Below are 19,133 nucleotides of genomic sequence, written 5' to 3'. Positions count from 1 at the left end.
GCGCCGGTGCTGAAGCACCCGGCCCGCTTGGGCTCCCTGTCGGAGCCGCGGAACCCGACGGAGGAGTGAGCGACCTCATGGCCGTGAGGAAGGCATCGATCTCCTCCGGCGGCGCGTTCTGCCCAGGGACCGCGGTTATGGAGCAGGCCGCGACACCTGAAGCTATGGTGGAGCTGCGCAAGTGGTGTCGCCCGAACCCCCGGCCGTGTCGCGCGAGCGTCGGGGGGAGTCAGAAGAGCGATGTCGCTTCTTCGTCTTCTTGTGCCTCTTACCTGAGGACTTGGAGCCCGAGGAGTGGTGTCGACTCTCCGAGCTGTGATGACTTTGGGCCCGCGACCGGTCCCTCGACCTCCTTCTGGACCGGGACCTCGAATGGCGCGGGGCCGACTGCTGGAGCTCGAGGCGCTTGCGGGACCGCTCCCGCCTAGCCTTCGACGTCAAGGCCCGGCAGTCGGGGCACAACTTGTCATCGTGGTCGGGCCCCATGCAATGTAGACACCGGCGATGGGGGTCGGTAACCGACATCAGTCGGTTGCAGACGACGCAGGGCTTGAACACGGGCATCCCTACCGGCACCGTCGGAGTGAATCGACTTCGAAGAAAGATCAAAAATGATCTAAAAAGTTTAGTCAAAAAGTGACTAAGGGTACCACTTTTTCCGGATTGGCACTTGCTGGCGCGAAGAAAGAAGAACTGACGTCAGCGCGCGAGGGCGGCGTCTAAGTACTCCGGCGAGGTCATCCCGTTCCCAACGACGCCGACGACAGACGCGGAGCCGCAGAAGATGCCTACCAACACACAAGGGTACTGCTACGCAAAAGTTTCCGAATCCAGTCTGACGCCTGGGGATATTCTAAGGTAAGGAATCTAATACTAACCTGTTTCTTTCAGATATTAGTTTTTTTGGCTGCATATTTAGATATATATATATATATATATATATATATATATACACATGCATACATACATATATGTGCATATATTTTTTTAATGCTCTGGGGTCCCTGCACATGGGCGGGACTATTTAGTGCTTACGACTTTGATGAGTATCATCTGGAAGAAAACTAATGAAACACCGTGTTCAGAAGCACTTGTACCAAGGAAAAATGACAGATTGAGCAAAGTCGGAACGAACAGCAGCTTGAAGAAATCTTGAAAAATAAAACTGGAGCAAGGGGAATCAACTCTTCTATACTAATTGTCTTTGCCAGATGGCAAAAACAGAAAGGAGTGTATTGACATTCTAGGGACACCTTAAGGTAACATCATTAACTAATTACATTAATGCTTCTGGTAGTCTTGAAATAATTACAGGAAAAAAGATGCTGTTCTTTAATAAGACCTTAGTTTAAGAAATCTGACTAATCAACATCAAAGGGTGTGTATTCAATTTCTTAATTTCCACTGGCCATGGCAAGAATTTGTAGCTAAAGTTTTCTTACCCACTAGCATACGATTCCCACTTGTTACAGATATTTACCTGCTGGCCTTCTACTGAGATTGAGGCAGTCTGCATGATACACCTTTGGACAGCCTGGCTTCTTGCAAGAAATAAGTTGCCCAGCATCACCACAACTAAAACATTCATCCTCATGCTCTTTGATCACTGCTGTTGGTGCCCTGCGTCTAAACTTCCTCTTGGTCTTTTCATCCGTAGACGCAGGCTGATTCTGAAAGGGAAAACAACTTAAGTGAACATGATGGTTTGTTTTTTTTCAGAACAAAATTTTATTGGAATTTTCGCTGTTGACATGATGGGTTTTTACAAAAGATTCTGACAAAAAAGAGGGAAATTATCTTGAGAACAAACTATACGTTAAAATTCTCATAGAACAAAAAATGTAGACTAAGGCTGTACCTTTGGACGCACACCAAGAAAGCCACTGCAATTTGGAGCACCACATTTGCAAACAGTTTTTCCGTTTCCCAAGCATTCCAGGTTATAGTTGAAAGTCAGCTCTGTCTCTGTAAAAGAGTAAGAAAAATAATCCACATTTAAAATAAAGCTATAATATATAACAGGCTACAGATCGCCACCTTTGCATTGCAACCATAGAATTCGACAGAAATAGCTGCCTTTTCTTTGGTTCCCAATTCTGCCATATTTGGACACTCTTGCTCTTGTGTGTGCTAGTTTTGGCCAATTGCAGCCTTCATGTGATAAAACTTGCCATCTTGAGCACAGGCACAGGGTAATTACATGGTTGCACATGGAGGAATCTGCAGCTCTAGACTCATGGTTCTAAGACAGTAGGGCCTTATGACCCTCACCCTAACATGACGCTTACTATGGTTACAAGCTTGCATCAGCTTCAAAGCCAGTGGCATAGTCTACAAGGTAGCAAAAAAATATCACTCAACCCTAGCAGGCCGGTAACAAAATACCAGTGGCTAACACAAATCACAAAGTTTTGTTTAGTGCGACTGGAAATCAAAAGAGGAAAAATGGAAACTGGCACAAATCAAGCGTTTTTAGATTTTGGCTACAGACTGCTTTAGGTGTCTGTTGGCATGACCAATTATTTCCAAGGCATTATATAGGTTTAGATTGGGCTTTAGTTCAGGCCCCTTGGTCATGAGTGGGTTACTTGGTTGTCAATCTTACATCCCTGCTCCCGATTAGATTACTTTCTCCCTTATTCTTATGTTTGCCCTGCACAGAAGCATTGAGGTGTTGCACTGTTCTTTTAGGATTAGTTGTATGCTTCCACTGCATACTTCAGGGGACTTTTTTTTTTATTACGTTGTTGGCACTCCCGGGGTATGGATATGATAATCTATTCTGCCTGCTTCTCGCTCTTCACTCCTTTCCCCCCACACCCATTCAGTTTAATACAATAATTGTTTTGTTTAATTTTGTATGCTTATCTGGCAGCTGCAAAGTGCTGCCAGGCAGTGTTCTCTTTCATCACTCCCCCACTTTACGCTGCTCGCAAACATGCTCCCCATCTCACATTGATTATTTTTGTTTTCAAGGCTGCCAGCTGGAAAGTGCTGCTGGGCCAGTCACTAGCTTTTATCACGTTTGAAGCAGCTTGCTGAATTGTTACTTTTTTATTTCAATTTACCTGTCAAATGGTAGCCTCCATGTGCGCTGAAAACCCATTTTGAAATATATATATATATTTTTTAAAGTAGAAATCACATTCTAAGGCATGCATTCACATGCATTATTATACATGCACACGAAGGCATTTGGGGGGAAAAAGCATAAGCAAAGCCAATAGCTCAGCAATTTAAAGCCTAGTGCTATTTGCTTTGCAAATGCTTATTGAACTACAGACCATTGATGTGGAACTGTGTCCCACCAAGGTGGAACTTTGGTGTTTCTCTTCTTCACTTTGAGAAGGAGATGAAAAAGCTTCTCTTCAAAAAAACATTGAGTCCAATATTATACAGAAACGTATTGGCTCGTCTTGTTTTAATGGATGCTTTAATAAAAGAAACCAAGACCTATGTACTCTTTCTTGGGTCGCTGCCCTCCGCACCTCATGCTTATTTACAAGATGCTGAATCATTCCCCATTGACCTACATGTATGAAATTTCACTGCTTCCCAGCTAGGTATGCACTATACAAGTCTCAACAAATACATACATTCCAACTTCAGAATCCACCATACCAGCTTGGATGTCACAAAGAGCAAAGAGGCCAACTCGGGTGTCTCCATTTACAGTCCACTTCTGTGTTTCGCAGTTGGGCTGACAGCAGTGATTCATAAATCTTGAATGGTTTCCTTTGGGTCCAGCATCAATGATACGATCCTAAAATTAAACCATGACCAATGGTGAGGACTGTGAAACAAGCACTGTTCCACACATGAAATCCAATTTGCATTATAGTCGAAGTTTGTAGAAAGGGATTCAATGACGCATGTAAACATCAAGTTCACTAACTTAAAGACCGTACAGTGTGAATCAATCAAGGGTTTATGTGGGATGAATGAGGAGTTAACCAATGAAAACAGATCAAATTCAAATTAATTCAGAATACACTCAGTGTAGTATGTTGTGTCGAGAAAAACTGAAAGAAAATGTCAAGCAGCTGATTGGGGGTTGATATAATTATCAATTTTGACAGTTGGCAAATTCTAACAGAGCCAGTTGTTTTTTGAGTCAGGATAAGTACTCGGTTGTGCAAACACACAAGCCACCAAAGATGGATCCCTCTGAAACCCAGGTTCTTTGTTTGGGGACCAGATCCTTTCACACAACCAATGGTCAAGGTTTGCCTTCAAAGTTGGTCGAGTTTCCAATAAAAAGACTACATTTACAAACATGCCAATACAGTCCTAGAACCACAGACTAATTCTGGGCATGTGCAGACAGCACAGAACAATTTTGGGCATGTGCAGACAGCAAAAAATAGCACTGAGAATGTTACTTGTAATTCTAGGATCTCCAACACAACAACCTTCTTTGAATTTGTAAGCATTAGAAAATGTCTGTGTGTCTGGCGCTCTTAACACATTTTAAAGGACGAAAATAATCTATACAAATGATCTCATAATCAAAACAAATATGACATTACAGCAACTTTATTTATTTCAAGTAGTAATTCAAATGTTTTAAATGGCATTTGTTTAAAAATACCACTTCAACTGCTTTCACAAAAAGGAAAAACAAGTTAGGAGATGGTGTATGCAGGCATCACAAGTTACATAAAAAATGTTGTCATGGCTCCTTTACGGAATCTAGGAACCTCCGTTAGGCAGCTAATTTTCACGGGTAGGTAGAACAAAATACCAAATTAATAAACATATATAACTGCACTTCTGATTTAAAGGAGAGAAGGATTTGGTTATGAAATCTAGGGTGATACATTTGTTAGAGAACTGGGTTTACAAAAAAGCCACATCCAGTTTATCAATTGAGGACTAATATTCATAAATGAAGGCTATTCCACTAAGCTAAAGGTGAGCATTTGATGAGTAAAAGTGACAAAGAATGGAAATCAAATCGCACAAACAAGTCACACAGGCGGATCAGATCCTCTAAGGTAACATCTTTGTTTTCAGTTTTAATGTATTCATATTCTATAAAGGTATGTATTGATTGTCAGGTTACGGCGAATCAGTCATGTAGGACATTAAACATCTAGCTATGAACTGCGTTTATAATACTATGTGAGTGGTTGATTTAATAATTTCCATGTAGGTATTTTGACTTGCATACATACATTGTTAATTGTAAATCTGGTATAATTATTTTCCACACAGGTGCACTCCTAAGGTCCATTCATAGTGGCCCCGCACAGCTTGGGTCCCATTCACCCTTCCAGTTGATTTTGAATCACAAAAGCCACATATGCAAGACTTTGAGGAAGAAGCCCATAAGTTTGAACAGATTATTCATCAACTCCCTAGAAATAGTGTACTTCTTTATGGGCAAATACCTTGTAATGAAATGTAAAAGTAAATGCAGCCACATGTACATTTATAAACGATACCTGAAACCGATATTTACCCACATAAGGAAGATAAGGTAGTGCCCAGGTTGAGTTAGGACAGAGCAGAACTCATGCAAATGAAGAAAACTCTCTCAAATAGGGGGAAGAACATGCGAGCTGCAGGGGGCCTTCGAATGAACTGAAAACAAGGTGGCTGCAATTTAGAGGTCACTTACTTTTTTCAAGAAATGCCTTTCTGACAAAGGGAATGTTTGCTGCATGGTATAGGGGCGTGTTCTCTGCCCTCCGTGACCAACTACTTATGTATTTGGTGTCCTGACTTATTTTGACCTTAGGATTAAACTAATATAGTATGCACAGAGACCTAGGCCTGTTCCTGACTATGTGAGGTCCTGGACCGGTCCATTGATCTGGAGGGGCACACCAAAAGTGTCCTCCTTGTTGGCAAACATATGAAAACAAGTTACTTACCTGTAACTACAGTTATCCAGTATTGGTATCTTTCATAGATTTACTTGCCTGAATCATTCCCCGTCGCCGAGGCGGGAGTCCCACGGTAAATTACAAAAGTAGTGCGAAAGGTAAATAGTAGTAGTAGGCCAAAAGAAAAAGGTCTAAGGCCTAAATCTTAGTAGCCTATCTACCTCATTATGGTGAAAGAACCAAGTCAGCTCCAAACAATCAGCACCCTCTAGAACACTCAGCAGAGCAAGTTCTCCTCAGATTTTCCTTAGCACAAGTGGGAAGTAAGTATCCCAAATAATAGAGAACTGACTCTCCGGGGAGGAGGGTGGGTGCATGTGAATCTATGAAAGATACCAATACTTGATAACTGTAGTTACAGGTAAGTAACTTGTTTTCTTATCCAGTATTGGGGTATCTTTCATAGATTTACATCCCTGAATCAGAGTAGCAAACAGTATACAAAGTATACCGTCCGTTGCGGATGGTGGAAGACAAGTGTTTGTAAACTCCCAAACTGCATCCATAATGGTTCAGAAAGTTTAAAATAAGCAAGTCTTTAAGAAATCAAAATCATGTAAGATACATTATCAAAATGAAACATGCATACAAATATCACTATATGGATATCTATTTATAAATATATGTAGCATGAATAGTGACAGCCATAAAATAGTAAGTAATTCTTTATTGTTTGGTTAATTAAAACCATTACAATGTTTAGTATTTCACAATAGTTAAAACAAGCTTTTAGTGCTACAATAAAAAAGTAAAAGAATAAAATCAGTGACCGAGAGGCTGTCGTGAATTTCAGTAGACGTGTTCGGAGCACAAGATTGTCTTTAATAACTGAGTTCTTAAGTCAAGATAAAGGTCGGGCCTCTGGCAATAGGCCTCATTTTTTGCAAAGCTGTCCAGGAATTTAACTGATCTGCAAATTAGTTGTGGATCCGCTGTACAGAGGATTTGGACTATCGCAGTCCTGCAGGTGCGTACTCCTTGCTCATTGAGCTTGTCTTTTAACCAATACCGCCGACCTTGGTACAAAGCTGGACAGATGCAAACTATATGTATAATGTCTTGTTTGCCTGCACCACAAAGGTCGCATTCTGTTGTTTCTTGTGGTCTCCATTTTGGTTGGTCCAGTCTTGTTGGAAGATTGCCCAGCCTTAAGTAGAGAAATTTACGTTTAATGAAGAGCGAGAATGCAATGTCTAAATAAGCTGCTGGTGGGGGCTTTGTGTATGATTTGATAGTCATCCAAGCGTGGGTTTGGGCGCTGAAGGTTATTTTGTCATTGAGGAATGAGTGCTTCTTGGCGATCCTCTTAACCACCTGTTTAAATGAAGAAACCGGAAATTTTGTTTCCCACAATGGTCCCATCTCAGTTGTGTCTAATGAGAGTTTTAGGTACTTTGCATACTCAGAGTTCAGGCTTGTGTCGATTGCTTCCCACAATGCCCCCTTTATTTTGTTCTCCTTATTCCTCCAAACGTTATACCAGAATTTGATGGCCTCATATTTTTTCAGTAGTACTTGAGATTGTAGCCCGAATTCAAGTCGTACTTGCGCTGGTGAAGAACTGTTTGGTAAGGAGAAAACCAGTTTGTAGACTTTAGTTTGTATTTTGTCTATGAGAGTTGCACTTTTCCCCTGATGTAGTACACTCCCATATGCTATTGCGGGTAATAGTTTTGCTTTCATTGCGGTTAGCAAAGGGGAGACAAGAGGATCTTTAAGCTCAGTTGCCAAACTAGTAAAGGCGTGCAGTAAAGTAGACTCCTTTTTTTCCATGTCCTTAAAATGCAATTGGAAGTTAAGGCGCTTGTCTAGATATACCCCTAAGTATTTATAGCTATTTACCGAATCCAGCTGGTCATTGTTTATTCAGAAAGTTGGTGGAGTTTTTTGTTGTCGTGTTATGATCATTGTCTTCCTGACAGTTATTGTTAGTAAATTCTTTTTTGTATAAGCGGTCATGTCGTGCAATAGGCGTTGAAGGCCAATTTTTGTCTGGCTCAGCAGTACCACATCGTCCGCATACGATAGATGCGTTACACGGAGGATACCTAACCGAAGAGGATGTGCATTGACCTTGTCCAAGCTTTCTGCTAGATCGCCCATAAATAGATTAAATAAATGTGGGGCCAAAACACAGCCTTGCTTTAGACCGTCGGCAGTGTTCATCTTCCGGGTCAAGCGATGCCCATTATCGATTTTTACTTGCATCCAGGCGTGTACAGGTCAATGATGGGTAAAAGAATTGAGTCCGGTAGGCCCTGGTGTTTTAGTTTTGCCCATAGCATTTGCCTGTTAACACGGTCAAACGCCGCCTTAAGGTCCACAAAAGAGGTGTAAAGCTCCTGACAGTTCTGTAGACTTTTCTCTGCGATCAGGCATAGGGCCATTACATTCGTCATTGTTCCCATGCCACAGCGAAACCCAGACTGATTCAGTGGTATTTTGTTATTCGCTTCTGACCATTGAGCCAGGTCTGCTAATATCATTGACTCATAGTATTTTGCTTCGGCGTCAATAAGGGCGATCAGACGGTAGTTATTTGGATCTTTACGGTCTCCGCCTTTGTAAATTGGAGTTATGATCGCCCCCCTCCAGCTCTCTGGGATACCACCTGTGTTGCTTACTGTTGGAAACAGTAAATTGAATTTGCTGGCCCAGTACTGTGGGTCCTCCTTGTAGATGGCTTGCGGAACGCCGTTTGGACCAGGGGCGCTGTCTTGCCTACTTTTCTTAATTATTTTTAGTATACTTTGTTCGTCATCTTGCCTGGGGCTTTTTACCCTGCTTTCGCGGACTTTTAGCCGGATCCCTTGGTGGACTTGGGCGATATCTTCCCACTCTGATTTATCTGTTACTTTGATTGGCAAAGTTGTAGTTGTCTTCAAATTGTTTTTAGAAAATATGTCCATAATGTGTTGGGTCCATTCTGATTCGGTTATACAGGTCATACTTATTAGTTGAGATGTCCGATTTACGGAGTTAACTTGTAACCAGAAGGCCCTTGAATCTGCTCTCTTTATGTTATGCAGTAGTTTAGACCAGAATTCATTCACAAGAATTTGCTTTTCAGTCCATATTAATTTCTTGTATTGTTTCCTGGCCTTACGTACTGCTACCCAGACGCTGGGATTTTGAGTTTGACCATGTTCTTGAGGCGTCAGTTTTTTCAAGTGCCTCCTTAATGCTCGTGCTGATCTATCAAATCTGATGTTAAATTTGAGAGGAGTTCTTGTTTTGTTATTTGAACTGGTCCTCGGAAGTTGTTTCAAATAGTCACTCCAAATTTCTGGGCTCAGAACATTCTCTGTAAGGAGCGCTTGTAGTAAGTTCTTAGCATCGTTAGCTATTTGAGGGAGAGATTCGCTCGTCCACTTAAGCCGCTTCAGGTTAATGGTTATAGTGTTGCCTGTTAACATGGGCGCTGGTGCGTGTTTAGTTATGTCCATTCTAATCTCAAAGTGTTGCATTGAGTGGTCGCTGTCCAAAGAACAAATTATGTGGAAGTCTTGTACTTGGCTTAGCAGGGGTAATGTGACTAACGTGTAGTCTAAGATGGAGCTTAAGTTAAGTCTTCCATTTAGTACCCTCAGGCCAAGATTTTCAAGGTCTCACATAAATTGTTTGCCCTCCTTATCGTTCCTCCTAACCTGAGGAATTGCCTGCGGCAGGACATTCCAAATTTCGTTTGCTGTGTTGATGTTGACTTCATCTTCTGGTTCTTGTAGCAGATTAGAGTTAAAATCACCAGTGAGAATTATCTCCCAGTTAGGATGTTCCAAACGCATATTTGAGACCACTGTAATAATGCGTTGAAAGAGTGCTTTTTGAGAGTTTTTTTTGGATTAGCATATGTATTTATTAAAATTAAAGTTCTGGTTATGGCCTTTATTGTGCTTTCCAATTTTAGAATTTGCATGTCCGCCGTCGTTGCAGCCAGCTGTGTAACTTTGATCTTTAAGGCTGTAAAAATATAGACGGATAGGCCCCCACTTGCTCGCCCAAAGCGCTGTGGGAGGGTCGCACTTACATGATAACATAAACGGCCTGGTATATCAATTGGTTCGGTTAGCCACGTTTCCTGTAGGGCTATTATTGCGTATGGGTCCCAGGTGGCAGCTTTACCGTTTTTATTTACAATGACTTTTGCGCCCGCAATATTCCAGGAGAGTATTTTTATGACATGTCTTTCAATGTTAGTTGACTTACGGGAGGTTCAATTAGGGGATGACTATTGCGGCCGTAGGTGCTCGTACTCAGCTGCTTCAGCTCCCCTAGCACCTTGAAGGACCGAGCGTGTTGGTCGAATCATCCAAACTTGATTTGTACTCTTGTTGTTCCTTCTTAGGAGCGGGGATGGGTACGCTGCCTTGGCCACTTCCTTCAAAAGGATACCCCATTCCGTCTCAGAGAGAATGCGGGTCACTATTCCTGCCTCCCTCCATGTAGTAAGTGTGCATTCTTTTTTCGCCTCATCGTTCGCTGTTGTAAATTCAACCGACAGAAGGTCTGCTGAAGTAAGGTGGCCAAGGCTTGGGATTGCTGATGTTAAACGAAGTATATTCCCTCGATTTAGGTGATCTTGCGAGCCTTGTAGCTCATATTCGGGGATAAAGAGAAGTTTCCCTGAGTTGGTGGTTTCCTCTTTTAGCATTTGTGAATTATCACAAATTTTGACAATTTGACGTTGATTCGTTTGCTTGCGACTTTCAATGTCTATTTTATTAACGGTGTCATAGTTTTCAAGTGGGTAATATGCACCGTTCTGGAGTCGTTTTTGTGGCATAGTTAATGTTTTTGCTTCTTGTTCTATGCTTGTTGTGTACCTCATTTCTGCTAAGCGCTCATTTGCGTCAAACTGGTTTTCAGAGCAATATCTTCCCCCTACCTTGCTTGTTGTTACAGCGTTAACTACCTTTATGTCGGTTGGGAAGGTGACTTTGATGAGGTCAACATTTTTTCTGTTCTCATTTGTTACCGGTTGCCTCTCAGTTTGTGTCCACACTTGAGATGGTGATAAAAGTTGAGGGTGCTATATCATTATTAGTTGTTTTTTTGGTGTCCTGACTATAAGGCCTGTCTTTACCACACTTGCCATTGTTTGGGTCTTTCTCAATTATTGTGAGCTGCTTATTTGTGCTCTGCATTGAAGCAGGTTCAGGTTTTCCTGATTTAGGTTGGTAAATCGTTAGTGGCATGCTGGACTGACCATCAAAACTGGCTCCTTGATCAATGGTAAAGTTTGACCCTGTAGAATCACATTGCTCTGTGGGTGGAATGTTCCCTATACCCGTAACTTTTGGGGGGTTGGCTACTACTGCTTGTGGGAATCTGTTTGGCGAGTTTTCCTGTGATTGATTGTTAAGAAATTCAGACCCACAGTCAGGAACTTCAATTATTGCGGTCGCCTTCTGGCCGTTGTATTTTTTGTCTCTCGCTATTGTCGACTGAGATAAGTCATTTTTGATGACACTCCTACTTTTAGCTTTTGTTTTGGCTTGATCGAAAATGGGGAAGTTTGTTATCGTCTGCTTGTTTTCAGATTCGCATCTAAGATGTTGGTTTCTGTTTTCTCTAGCCCTTTTTTTCTGACGTTTGGTAAGTCTTATCCCACTGTCAACTCTGGAAAATTGATCGATTATAAGAGGTTTGATACTGCTAGGTTGATCGATCAAAGAAGTGTTGGGTTTTACATTTGACTTATCTGTTCTTTCATCTATTATTATGCTTGAGTTCTTTTGTTTGTCATTTCCTTCTGCCAACTGTTGTAGAGGGGCCACTAGGTCGGCTGCCTCTATGTTCCTTGGTTTGATTGCATTGCTTTGCTGTATCACTTGCTGGTCAAAAGAAATCAAGTCATCACTTGGTTGAGTGCTGTTAATAATTTGGTTTGCCTGCTTACATTCCTGCAGGATCTCCTTTAGTATAAGTGGCAAGTCCTGCAGTTTTTCCAGTATTGGATGACAGGTGCATGGCTGGGTTGGCATACTTGGGCAAACTTGCTCCATAAAGATGTTGAATGTGCCAGCCATGATGTCAAGTTTTTTATTTATGCCAGCTATATGTTCAGCTATTGAGCCCATTAAGTATATTTGCATGTCAAGCTTATCTGACTGCATATTGAGGGTTTTTATGGACGTTTCCAATATGCGCCCCAGCGCGCTGTAGAGTCAATATGGATTCTAGATTGCTTTTTACGTCCTGTACAGCTTCTGATTGGCTGGTATGGTCTTTATTTTGATTAATAGAGGATTCCGGATATGTCTGTTCATTGAACAAAGTTGCTTGTTTCGTTTCCTGAGTTCGTTTTTGGTTGAGGTTTGAGCTTTTTACTATTGGTTCGGTGTCTGGTGACGAACTTGAAATTTCTAATATGGATACTTTCTTTAGACCATCCTTATCGCAGGTTCCTGCATGTGTAAGTATTTCAATATCTGATACCGGTTTCATTTCACTGAGTGTCTTTGTTTTGTTTTTGTTCATTAGACCTGTGTTTGGTAGGATTTCTGACTGAGTCATGAATCGGTATAACTTGGTCCTCCAGTGCGGCAAGCGGTAATTTGTCGCTAGTGTTGCTTTGCTCCGTACCACTTCTAATTGTATTTATGGACGACAGTCCCTATTCCTTGAGGTGTTTTCGTTATTGTTTATTGTTATATAGGGTTTCCATACCAGATTTGGGTGTTTTGTTTTTACTGTACTTAGATCTTTATTTAAGCGTGAAACCGGTCTTGGGGTTGAGTGGTTATTAGGGTGAGCCTTGTCTAGGGAGTCACTCAAAATGATTTTGTGAGGGCTATCCCTTATGCATACTGATTGCTTACTTCCGGTCGTAGGGGAGTTTATTTCACTGTTTGGTGTTGCATTGCTTGTGTGTCCTTCAAAGGGGATGGCCCGAGATCTATTTGATACTGGCATTATTGTCGATAAGTTTTCTTCGTTGACTCCTTCTGCCAATTCGGGCAAATTATTATCCCTGTGGACTTGGGCTTGACATTGCATCGTGCGTGTATTTGCGCCATGGGTTAGTTCCACACAGTTGTGGTTCAGTTCAATTCCGTTCGATGTTGTACTTAAGACTGATTTGGGAACCGACGTGTCCGTTTTCTCTGTCTTTGTATTACAAGTGTTCGGCATCATTGTTTTTTGTAGGCCATTTGGGGTTGCCGGCATTGAGTAAATCACCGACATTGGGTCCTTCATAAATGTAAACTTCCCAGAGGGTTTCGCTGTTCCGAAGATTGAGTAGGTGGGGGGTATTAGACTGGGGAGTGGGACAGCTTGTTTGAGGTTAGCGGGCGATTTGGTATTAGCTTTCTTCCTGGTGTTTCTTGGTGGAATTGTTCTCAGCTTCCCAGATCTCATCTTCCCCCTCTCTTATTTCCCAGGTGGTTTTGCTTTTTTTAGAGTTTAAATGAGTTGTTGTTTTTCGTGATTTCCTACTGCTGGCTTGGCTGCTTAGGGGTTCAACCACAGCCTCGCACCTCGTTGAGCACTGAGGTCGTTGAGAGGGCACACAAGTCACCCCCTGGCTTGCACACCCTATCCCTGACGGGGTGCAGTATGTACCACGACCCTACTGCTGTTCGCAATGGACCCTTGTCCACAGCAGCTATCTTGTGGGATTTTAGGCTTGCTGCTGCTGCAAATTTTCTGGCAATTATTTTGGTGACAAAGAGTACACTCGGGGCATTCAGGGAGTGTTATCACAGCGCTATGCCTTTTACTTCCAGCGCTCACACTGCCTGCTACCACTGTCCCACTGTCACGACTACAAATTAGATGACGGCAAGTGGTTGCTGTGGGAGCTGCTGTTGCTGCAGCTGCTGAGCTCCAATGACTCAATAGCGTTAAAGTCTTATGAAATTGTTCAATTTGGTCAGTTATTCAATTATCCAGTTTCTCAATTAGTCGGCGCCTGCTCTGCTGCTGTTACTGACAATATTCCCGACTGATCGCTGCCTCCCAGTGTCTCCCCGGTGGACCAGGGCGCAGCCAGTTAAGCCAAGCCGCCAAGCCGTCCTAGTCTCCCCGGAGGACCAGGGCGCTGACTGTTAAACCAAACCACCGCGTCAACAGGGCGCCACTACGGGGCTGCGGGGCAGATCAAGGATTGTGCCTGCACCCACACCCGTGCCCGCTCCCCCGGCCCGTGCCCACGCCCAACCCTGGGACGCCAACAGTCACAGTCTCAATCGCGTCAGTGGCTACAGCAGGCAAGGATACAGAGAAGTAGTGGCTAGGTAACGTGTGGCAGGCGGGCGGACAGTCAAAGCGGGACGGCAGGTAGTGCGGCTCGTTCTCCGCTCACAGTTCTACAGCGGCCTCCTACCTCCTCGATACGAGTCTCCAATCTTGATCCTTCCGATCCATCTGGCAGGAGGGGGGGCGCGCAGAGCACTGCTTTCGGCACCGCACAGCACTTCTGGCGTTCTCCGGCCGTTAGAATCTGCCGCTCGCTCGCTCGCTCTGCTCGCTCTGCTCTCAGCTGCCCTCTGCTGAGCTCTGACAGCCATAAAATAGCATTTAAAAGATAAAAGGCACCTGAATCTGACCTCAAAGAAAAAGATGGTGTAGTACAGCCAGTCCAACCGCTGCATCATCTTGATGTGCAGATTGAAGACAGTAATGCTTCCTGAATGTGTGGACATTCTTCCATGTCGCAGCATGACAGATATTTTCCTGAGTCACTCCAGGAAACAAAGCTGTAGACGCTGCCATAGTTCTTGTAGAATGAGCCTTGGCTTTCCTCAGCAAAGGTTTGTTGGCCTTGTCATGGCAGAAATGAATTGTAGATGCCAGCCATCAGGCAATTGTGGCTTTCGTGACTGTATTTCCGAGTGTTGCTTGGCCATAGGCCACAAACAGTTGGTTGGAGCGTCTGATGTCTTGTTTTTTGTAGGTAGAATTTTAAACAACGCTTAATATCGAGAGAGAGCAAAGCTCTTTCCACTGGAGTGGACGGATTGGGAAAGAAAGTTCTTAATCTCATCGGTTCATTCAAATGAAACTGAGGGTACTTTGGGGATGAATGTAGGATTTGTCCAAAGGGTTACATAGTCCTGAGTAAAATTTAGAAAATGTTCCTTGATAGTGAAAGCTTGGATTTCACTAACCCTTCTCGCGGACGCTAGAGCCAAAAGCAGGGAGACCTTCCGCGTGAGAATCTGAGTTCGGCTTTGTGGATCGGCTCAAATGGATGTTTCATTAACTGCGCTAGGACAGTGTTGAGTTCCCACAGTGGAGGCCATACTGGAGGGAAGGCTCGGAAAAGCCCTTTCGTGAATTGTTTGACCAATGAAGATGAACAGAGAGAAGGAAGCTTAGCGCCTTTTCTGAATCAGAAGAGGGCAGCTAGATGGATCTTGACCGATGAAAAGGTAAGTCCAGACCTGGCTAGACCGAGCAAATAAGGGAGAATTTGCTCCGCAGGAGCTTTTACCGTGTGGATCTTATTCACATCATACCAACAGCAAAAACGCTTCCATTTTAGACTATAAGTCTTGATAGTGCTCTGGGCTCGAGATTGTGCCAAGATTTCATGACAGTCTTGAGAAATGTTAAGGTCCTTGAATTCTAAGAAATCAGGAGCCATGCATGTAAATGTAGAGACTGTGGGTCTGGATGAACTACCTGACCTTTGTCCCTCGACAACATCGTGGGCGTTGGAAGAAAGCGAATCGGCTCGTCTTGAGATAGTAACAGAAGTTCCTGGAACCAGTACTGCCTTGGCCACCGGGGTGCAATTAGGATCAGACAGCAACCTTTCAGCTTCATCTTGCGAATTACTCTCGGGATTAGTGGTATTGCGGGAAAAGCGTAAGCACAAATCCCTGACCATCGCATGGACAGGGCATTCCCCCTTGAGCCCTGTTGAGGGAACCAGCTGGCGTGATATCGGCATTTCTTGTACTCTCTCGTTGCAAATAAATCCAGTGCTGATTTGCCCCAAGTTTGGAACACTCGGTTCACTTGGTCCTGCTCTAGTTCCCACTTGTGGCAGTTCGATTGTGACCTACTCAACGTGTCTGACAGGGTATTGTGGAGACCCCGGACGTGCTCAGCTCTCAGGGTTATGTTGTGGAGTGTGACCCATTCCCACAATTCTTGAGCCTCTTGCGACAAGAGTTGCTGATCTTGTTCCTCCTTGCTTGTTTACGTAAAACATGCTGGTGGTATTGTCGGTGCGGACCAGCACTGAGGAACCCGCAATCCTTGGAAGGAATGCTTGTAGGGACAGAAAGATTGCGCGTAACTCCAGACTGTTGATATGCTGTTTCTTGTGCACTTGAGACCATTTTCCCTGAATCTGTAAATCTTGTAGATGACCTCCCCATCCCTCCATGGTGGCATCTGTCATTAAAACAAAGTCTGGAATGGTCTGAATGAATGTGAGACCTTGTGCTAAGTTTGTTATCTGCGACCACCAATGCAGACTCTCTCTCCTGCGTGGTGTGACCCTGAGAGTATCGTCGAACGAACCCACAGCTTGTTGCCCCTGAAGGTGCAGCTCCTCTTGAAGAGGTTGCATTCTGAGTCTTGCCAAGGAGATGAGATTAATTGCAGAAGAGCACATCCCCAGGAGCGAAGCAAATATACGGACAGAAACTGACCTTTATCTAAAATTAGAGTTGCCAGCTTTTGAAGTCGTACTTGTCGTTCGTGAGATAAGAATGCTTTGCACTGGACTATGTCCAGTAGCTCTCCAAAAGATGGAAGGACTTGCATCGGTCGAAACTGTGATTTGCTCTTGTTGATAGTCCGTCCAGAGAAGCGAAGAAACGAAGAGATGTAGTTGTGGCAACCTTGACTGCATGTCCCGAGGACCTTTGATCAGCCAATCGTATAAATATGGGAATACTTGGATTCCACGAGATCTTAAAGCTGCTGCCACAGGTGCCAAGCACTTCGTGAAGATTCTTGGAGCCGATTTTAGCCCAAATGGGAGCACTTTGAACTGATAGTGGGCGCCAGCCACAGTGAAGCGGAGATATTTGCGATGTTTGGGGTGGATTAGTATGTGGAAGTAAGCGTCTTCCATACCCAGAGAAGCCATAAAGTCTCCCTCGTTTAGACAACCTAGAATCTCTGAAAACCGTGACCATCCGGAAACTTTGTTTTTTGAGGAATTGTTTTAGTTTGCGAAGGTCTAGAATCGGTCGCCATTCCCCTGACTACTTTTTGATCAGGAAGAAACAAGAATAGAAACCTGTTTGTTTCTGATATGATGGAACTTTCTCTATCGCATTCTTGAGGAGCATCGTCAAGGCTTCTTTGAATAATAAGTGAAGGGGAGGGGGTCCCTTGGGCGGAGTAGTAGGTGGCTTCTTGATAAATTCCAGGGTGTGACCATTGGTTACTAGGTCCAGAACCCATCGATCTGAAGTAATTTCTTGCCACTTGTCTACAAATGCTGAGATTTTCGTACCCACAGGAATGGGAGTTAACGTGGTTGGCGCCCTGCGGAGATCAGGGTCTCCTGTTGGTGTCTCAACCTTGATTCTGTGATCGCTTTCGACCACCCTGACGAGAGAAACCAGCTGTGTTGGATTGCCGGTAAGAAGACTAGCTGTAAGTCTGTCTATATTGGGGTTGGTACTGCCTGCTTTGCTGGTTTTGGTATCCTCCTCTTGAGGAAAAACCATGTCACTCTTGCGCCTCTGAAAGACCCTCGCTTGTATTGAAGTGTGCCTAACAATCTAGCGGTATCCGTGTCCGTTTTTATCGCTAAGAGGGCTTCATTAATGTGTTTACCAAACAACGATTAACCGTCATAGGCCATGTCTAAAATCTTTGTTTGCACTTCAGGCCTGAAAGTGATGGCTTTAAGCCAACCTTGACGTCTGAGTACTGCCGCCCTTGCAAGCTGGCAAAAGTTAGTATTCACAATGTCCAGTGCTCAATCTATGGTCTCAGATGCAGCACGTTCTCCCTCCAGCAAAATTTTCCTTGCTTCCTGTCTCCGGTTTTCAGGAACGAGTTCAATAAGCCCAGCCATATCTGACCAGATTTGACGGTCATAACGACCGATTATTGCTAGGGAATTAGCCTCTCTAATGGAAGCTGCTGCCATGGTAGAAAATGTTTTGTCTATAAGGTCAAGACAACGCCCTTCCTTGTCAGGCGGTGTAGTGATGGGTGTTGCCAGGTTTTTAGATCTCTGTTGGGCAGCTTGAGAAATTACCAAATCTGGTCGAGGATGGCCAATCAGACACGATGGGCTTTTAGCAGGGGCACAATATTTATTTTCTATACGGGGAAGCACCGCTGGAATAGATGCAGGCGTCTTCATTATTTTAACTCCTTCGTTCCAGATATAGTCAATGATAGGAACAGCTCTAGTGATCTTCCTGGACTCTTCCTTAAAATCATGCAGGAAGCATTCGGTCTGTTCGACCAGGACAGGCAATTAGAATCTGGCTGCCGCTCGCTGTATTAAATTGTGAAAGCCCCCGATATCCTCTGGGGGCGAATCAGATGGTAGAGGAAGCGGCTGAGAAGGCATTGGTATAATGTATTCGTCCCAAGGATCTGTAGTATGGGCATCTGGTAGTTCGCCCTCTTCAACCTCATCTTCAGAGGAAGTAGTGCCTTGTCCGTGAGGGGGGCCTGGTGGCTGAGGCGCTGTAGCAGGAACCTCAGGTTGAGGTAAAGGATCAGGAACCACCGCTGGTAGGGGTGAATTTTTTGGAACAACCTGTTGTGGGGGAAACCTCTGCCGGTAATCCGCCAGCATGGCTTACAGACTCCCTGTATGAGAGTAGGAGGTAGGTGGCTTATCTCACTCTGGCGAGACTCTACGATAAACTCTATGGTGTGGAACCATAAGTTCCTCCTGACAATATTGTTCCTGGTAATCTTCCTCATCATCTTGACACTTGATTTGGAGCTCAGAAGGATGGTGAGCTATACCAAACGGTCCCTCATCCTCTTCGTCCTCGATCATCATCTTGCACATACGTTTCAAGGAGATGCGAAGGAGTAAGCAGGGAAATCCTGCTATAATCCGGTCTCTGAAAAGTCTTGAGCTGGAAAACCACAGATTAAATAGGCGTTGACTGTGTAGGAACTACTGTCATAGTTGAAATGACTTGAAGTACAGTAGGTAGAAGTGGAAAAGTAGTTTATTCAGTAACACAACCCCAGAGGCATACAAGGACCAACTACTTCAGCAGCTGTGCATCCTTCATCTGCTCCCTGGATTCCACACTCTAGAATCCAGTGAGCATAGCATAGCAACATAGA

The 19,133-nt window shown here is 43.9% G+C and overlaps 1 protein-coding gene across 3 annotated transcripts in view; it reads right to left on the bottom strand.

The window, feature by feature from the left end:
- Positions 1-19,133, bottom strand: part of NSD1 (nuclear receptor binding SET domain protein 1) — a 1,028,734-nt gene that overhangs the window by 57,826 nt on the left and 951,775 nt on the right. For all 3 annotated transcript variants that reach the window (XM_086931779.1, XM_086931778.1, XM_086931780.1), the window contains exons 20-22: positions 3,622-3,763; positions 1,859-1,965; positions 1,481-1,670 (exon numbers count right to left, since the gene is read on the bottom strand). In XM_086931779.1, the coding sequence (XP_086787905.1) occupies positions 1,481-1,670; positions 1,859-1,965; positions 3,622-3,763 (439 nt within the window). The remainder of the gene's footprint in view (positions 1-1,480; positions 1,671-1,858; positions 1,966-3,621; positions 3,764-19,133) is intronic.

The sequence above is a fragment of the Lissotriton vulgaris genome, chromosome 7, assembly GCF_964263255.1.
Source record: "Lissotriton vulgaris chromosome 7, aLisVul1.2, whole genome shotgun sequence".
Classification (NCBI taxonomy): Eukaryota; Metazoa; Chordata; class Amphibia; order Caudata; family Salamandridae; genus Lissotriton; species Lissotriton vulgaris.
This window is presented reverse-complemented; position numbering and strand designations above follow the sequence as displayed.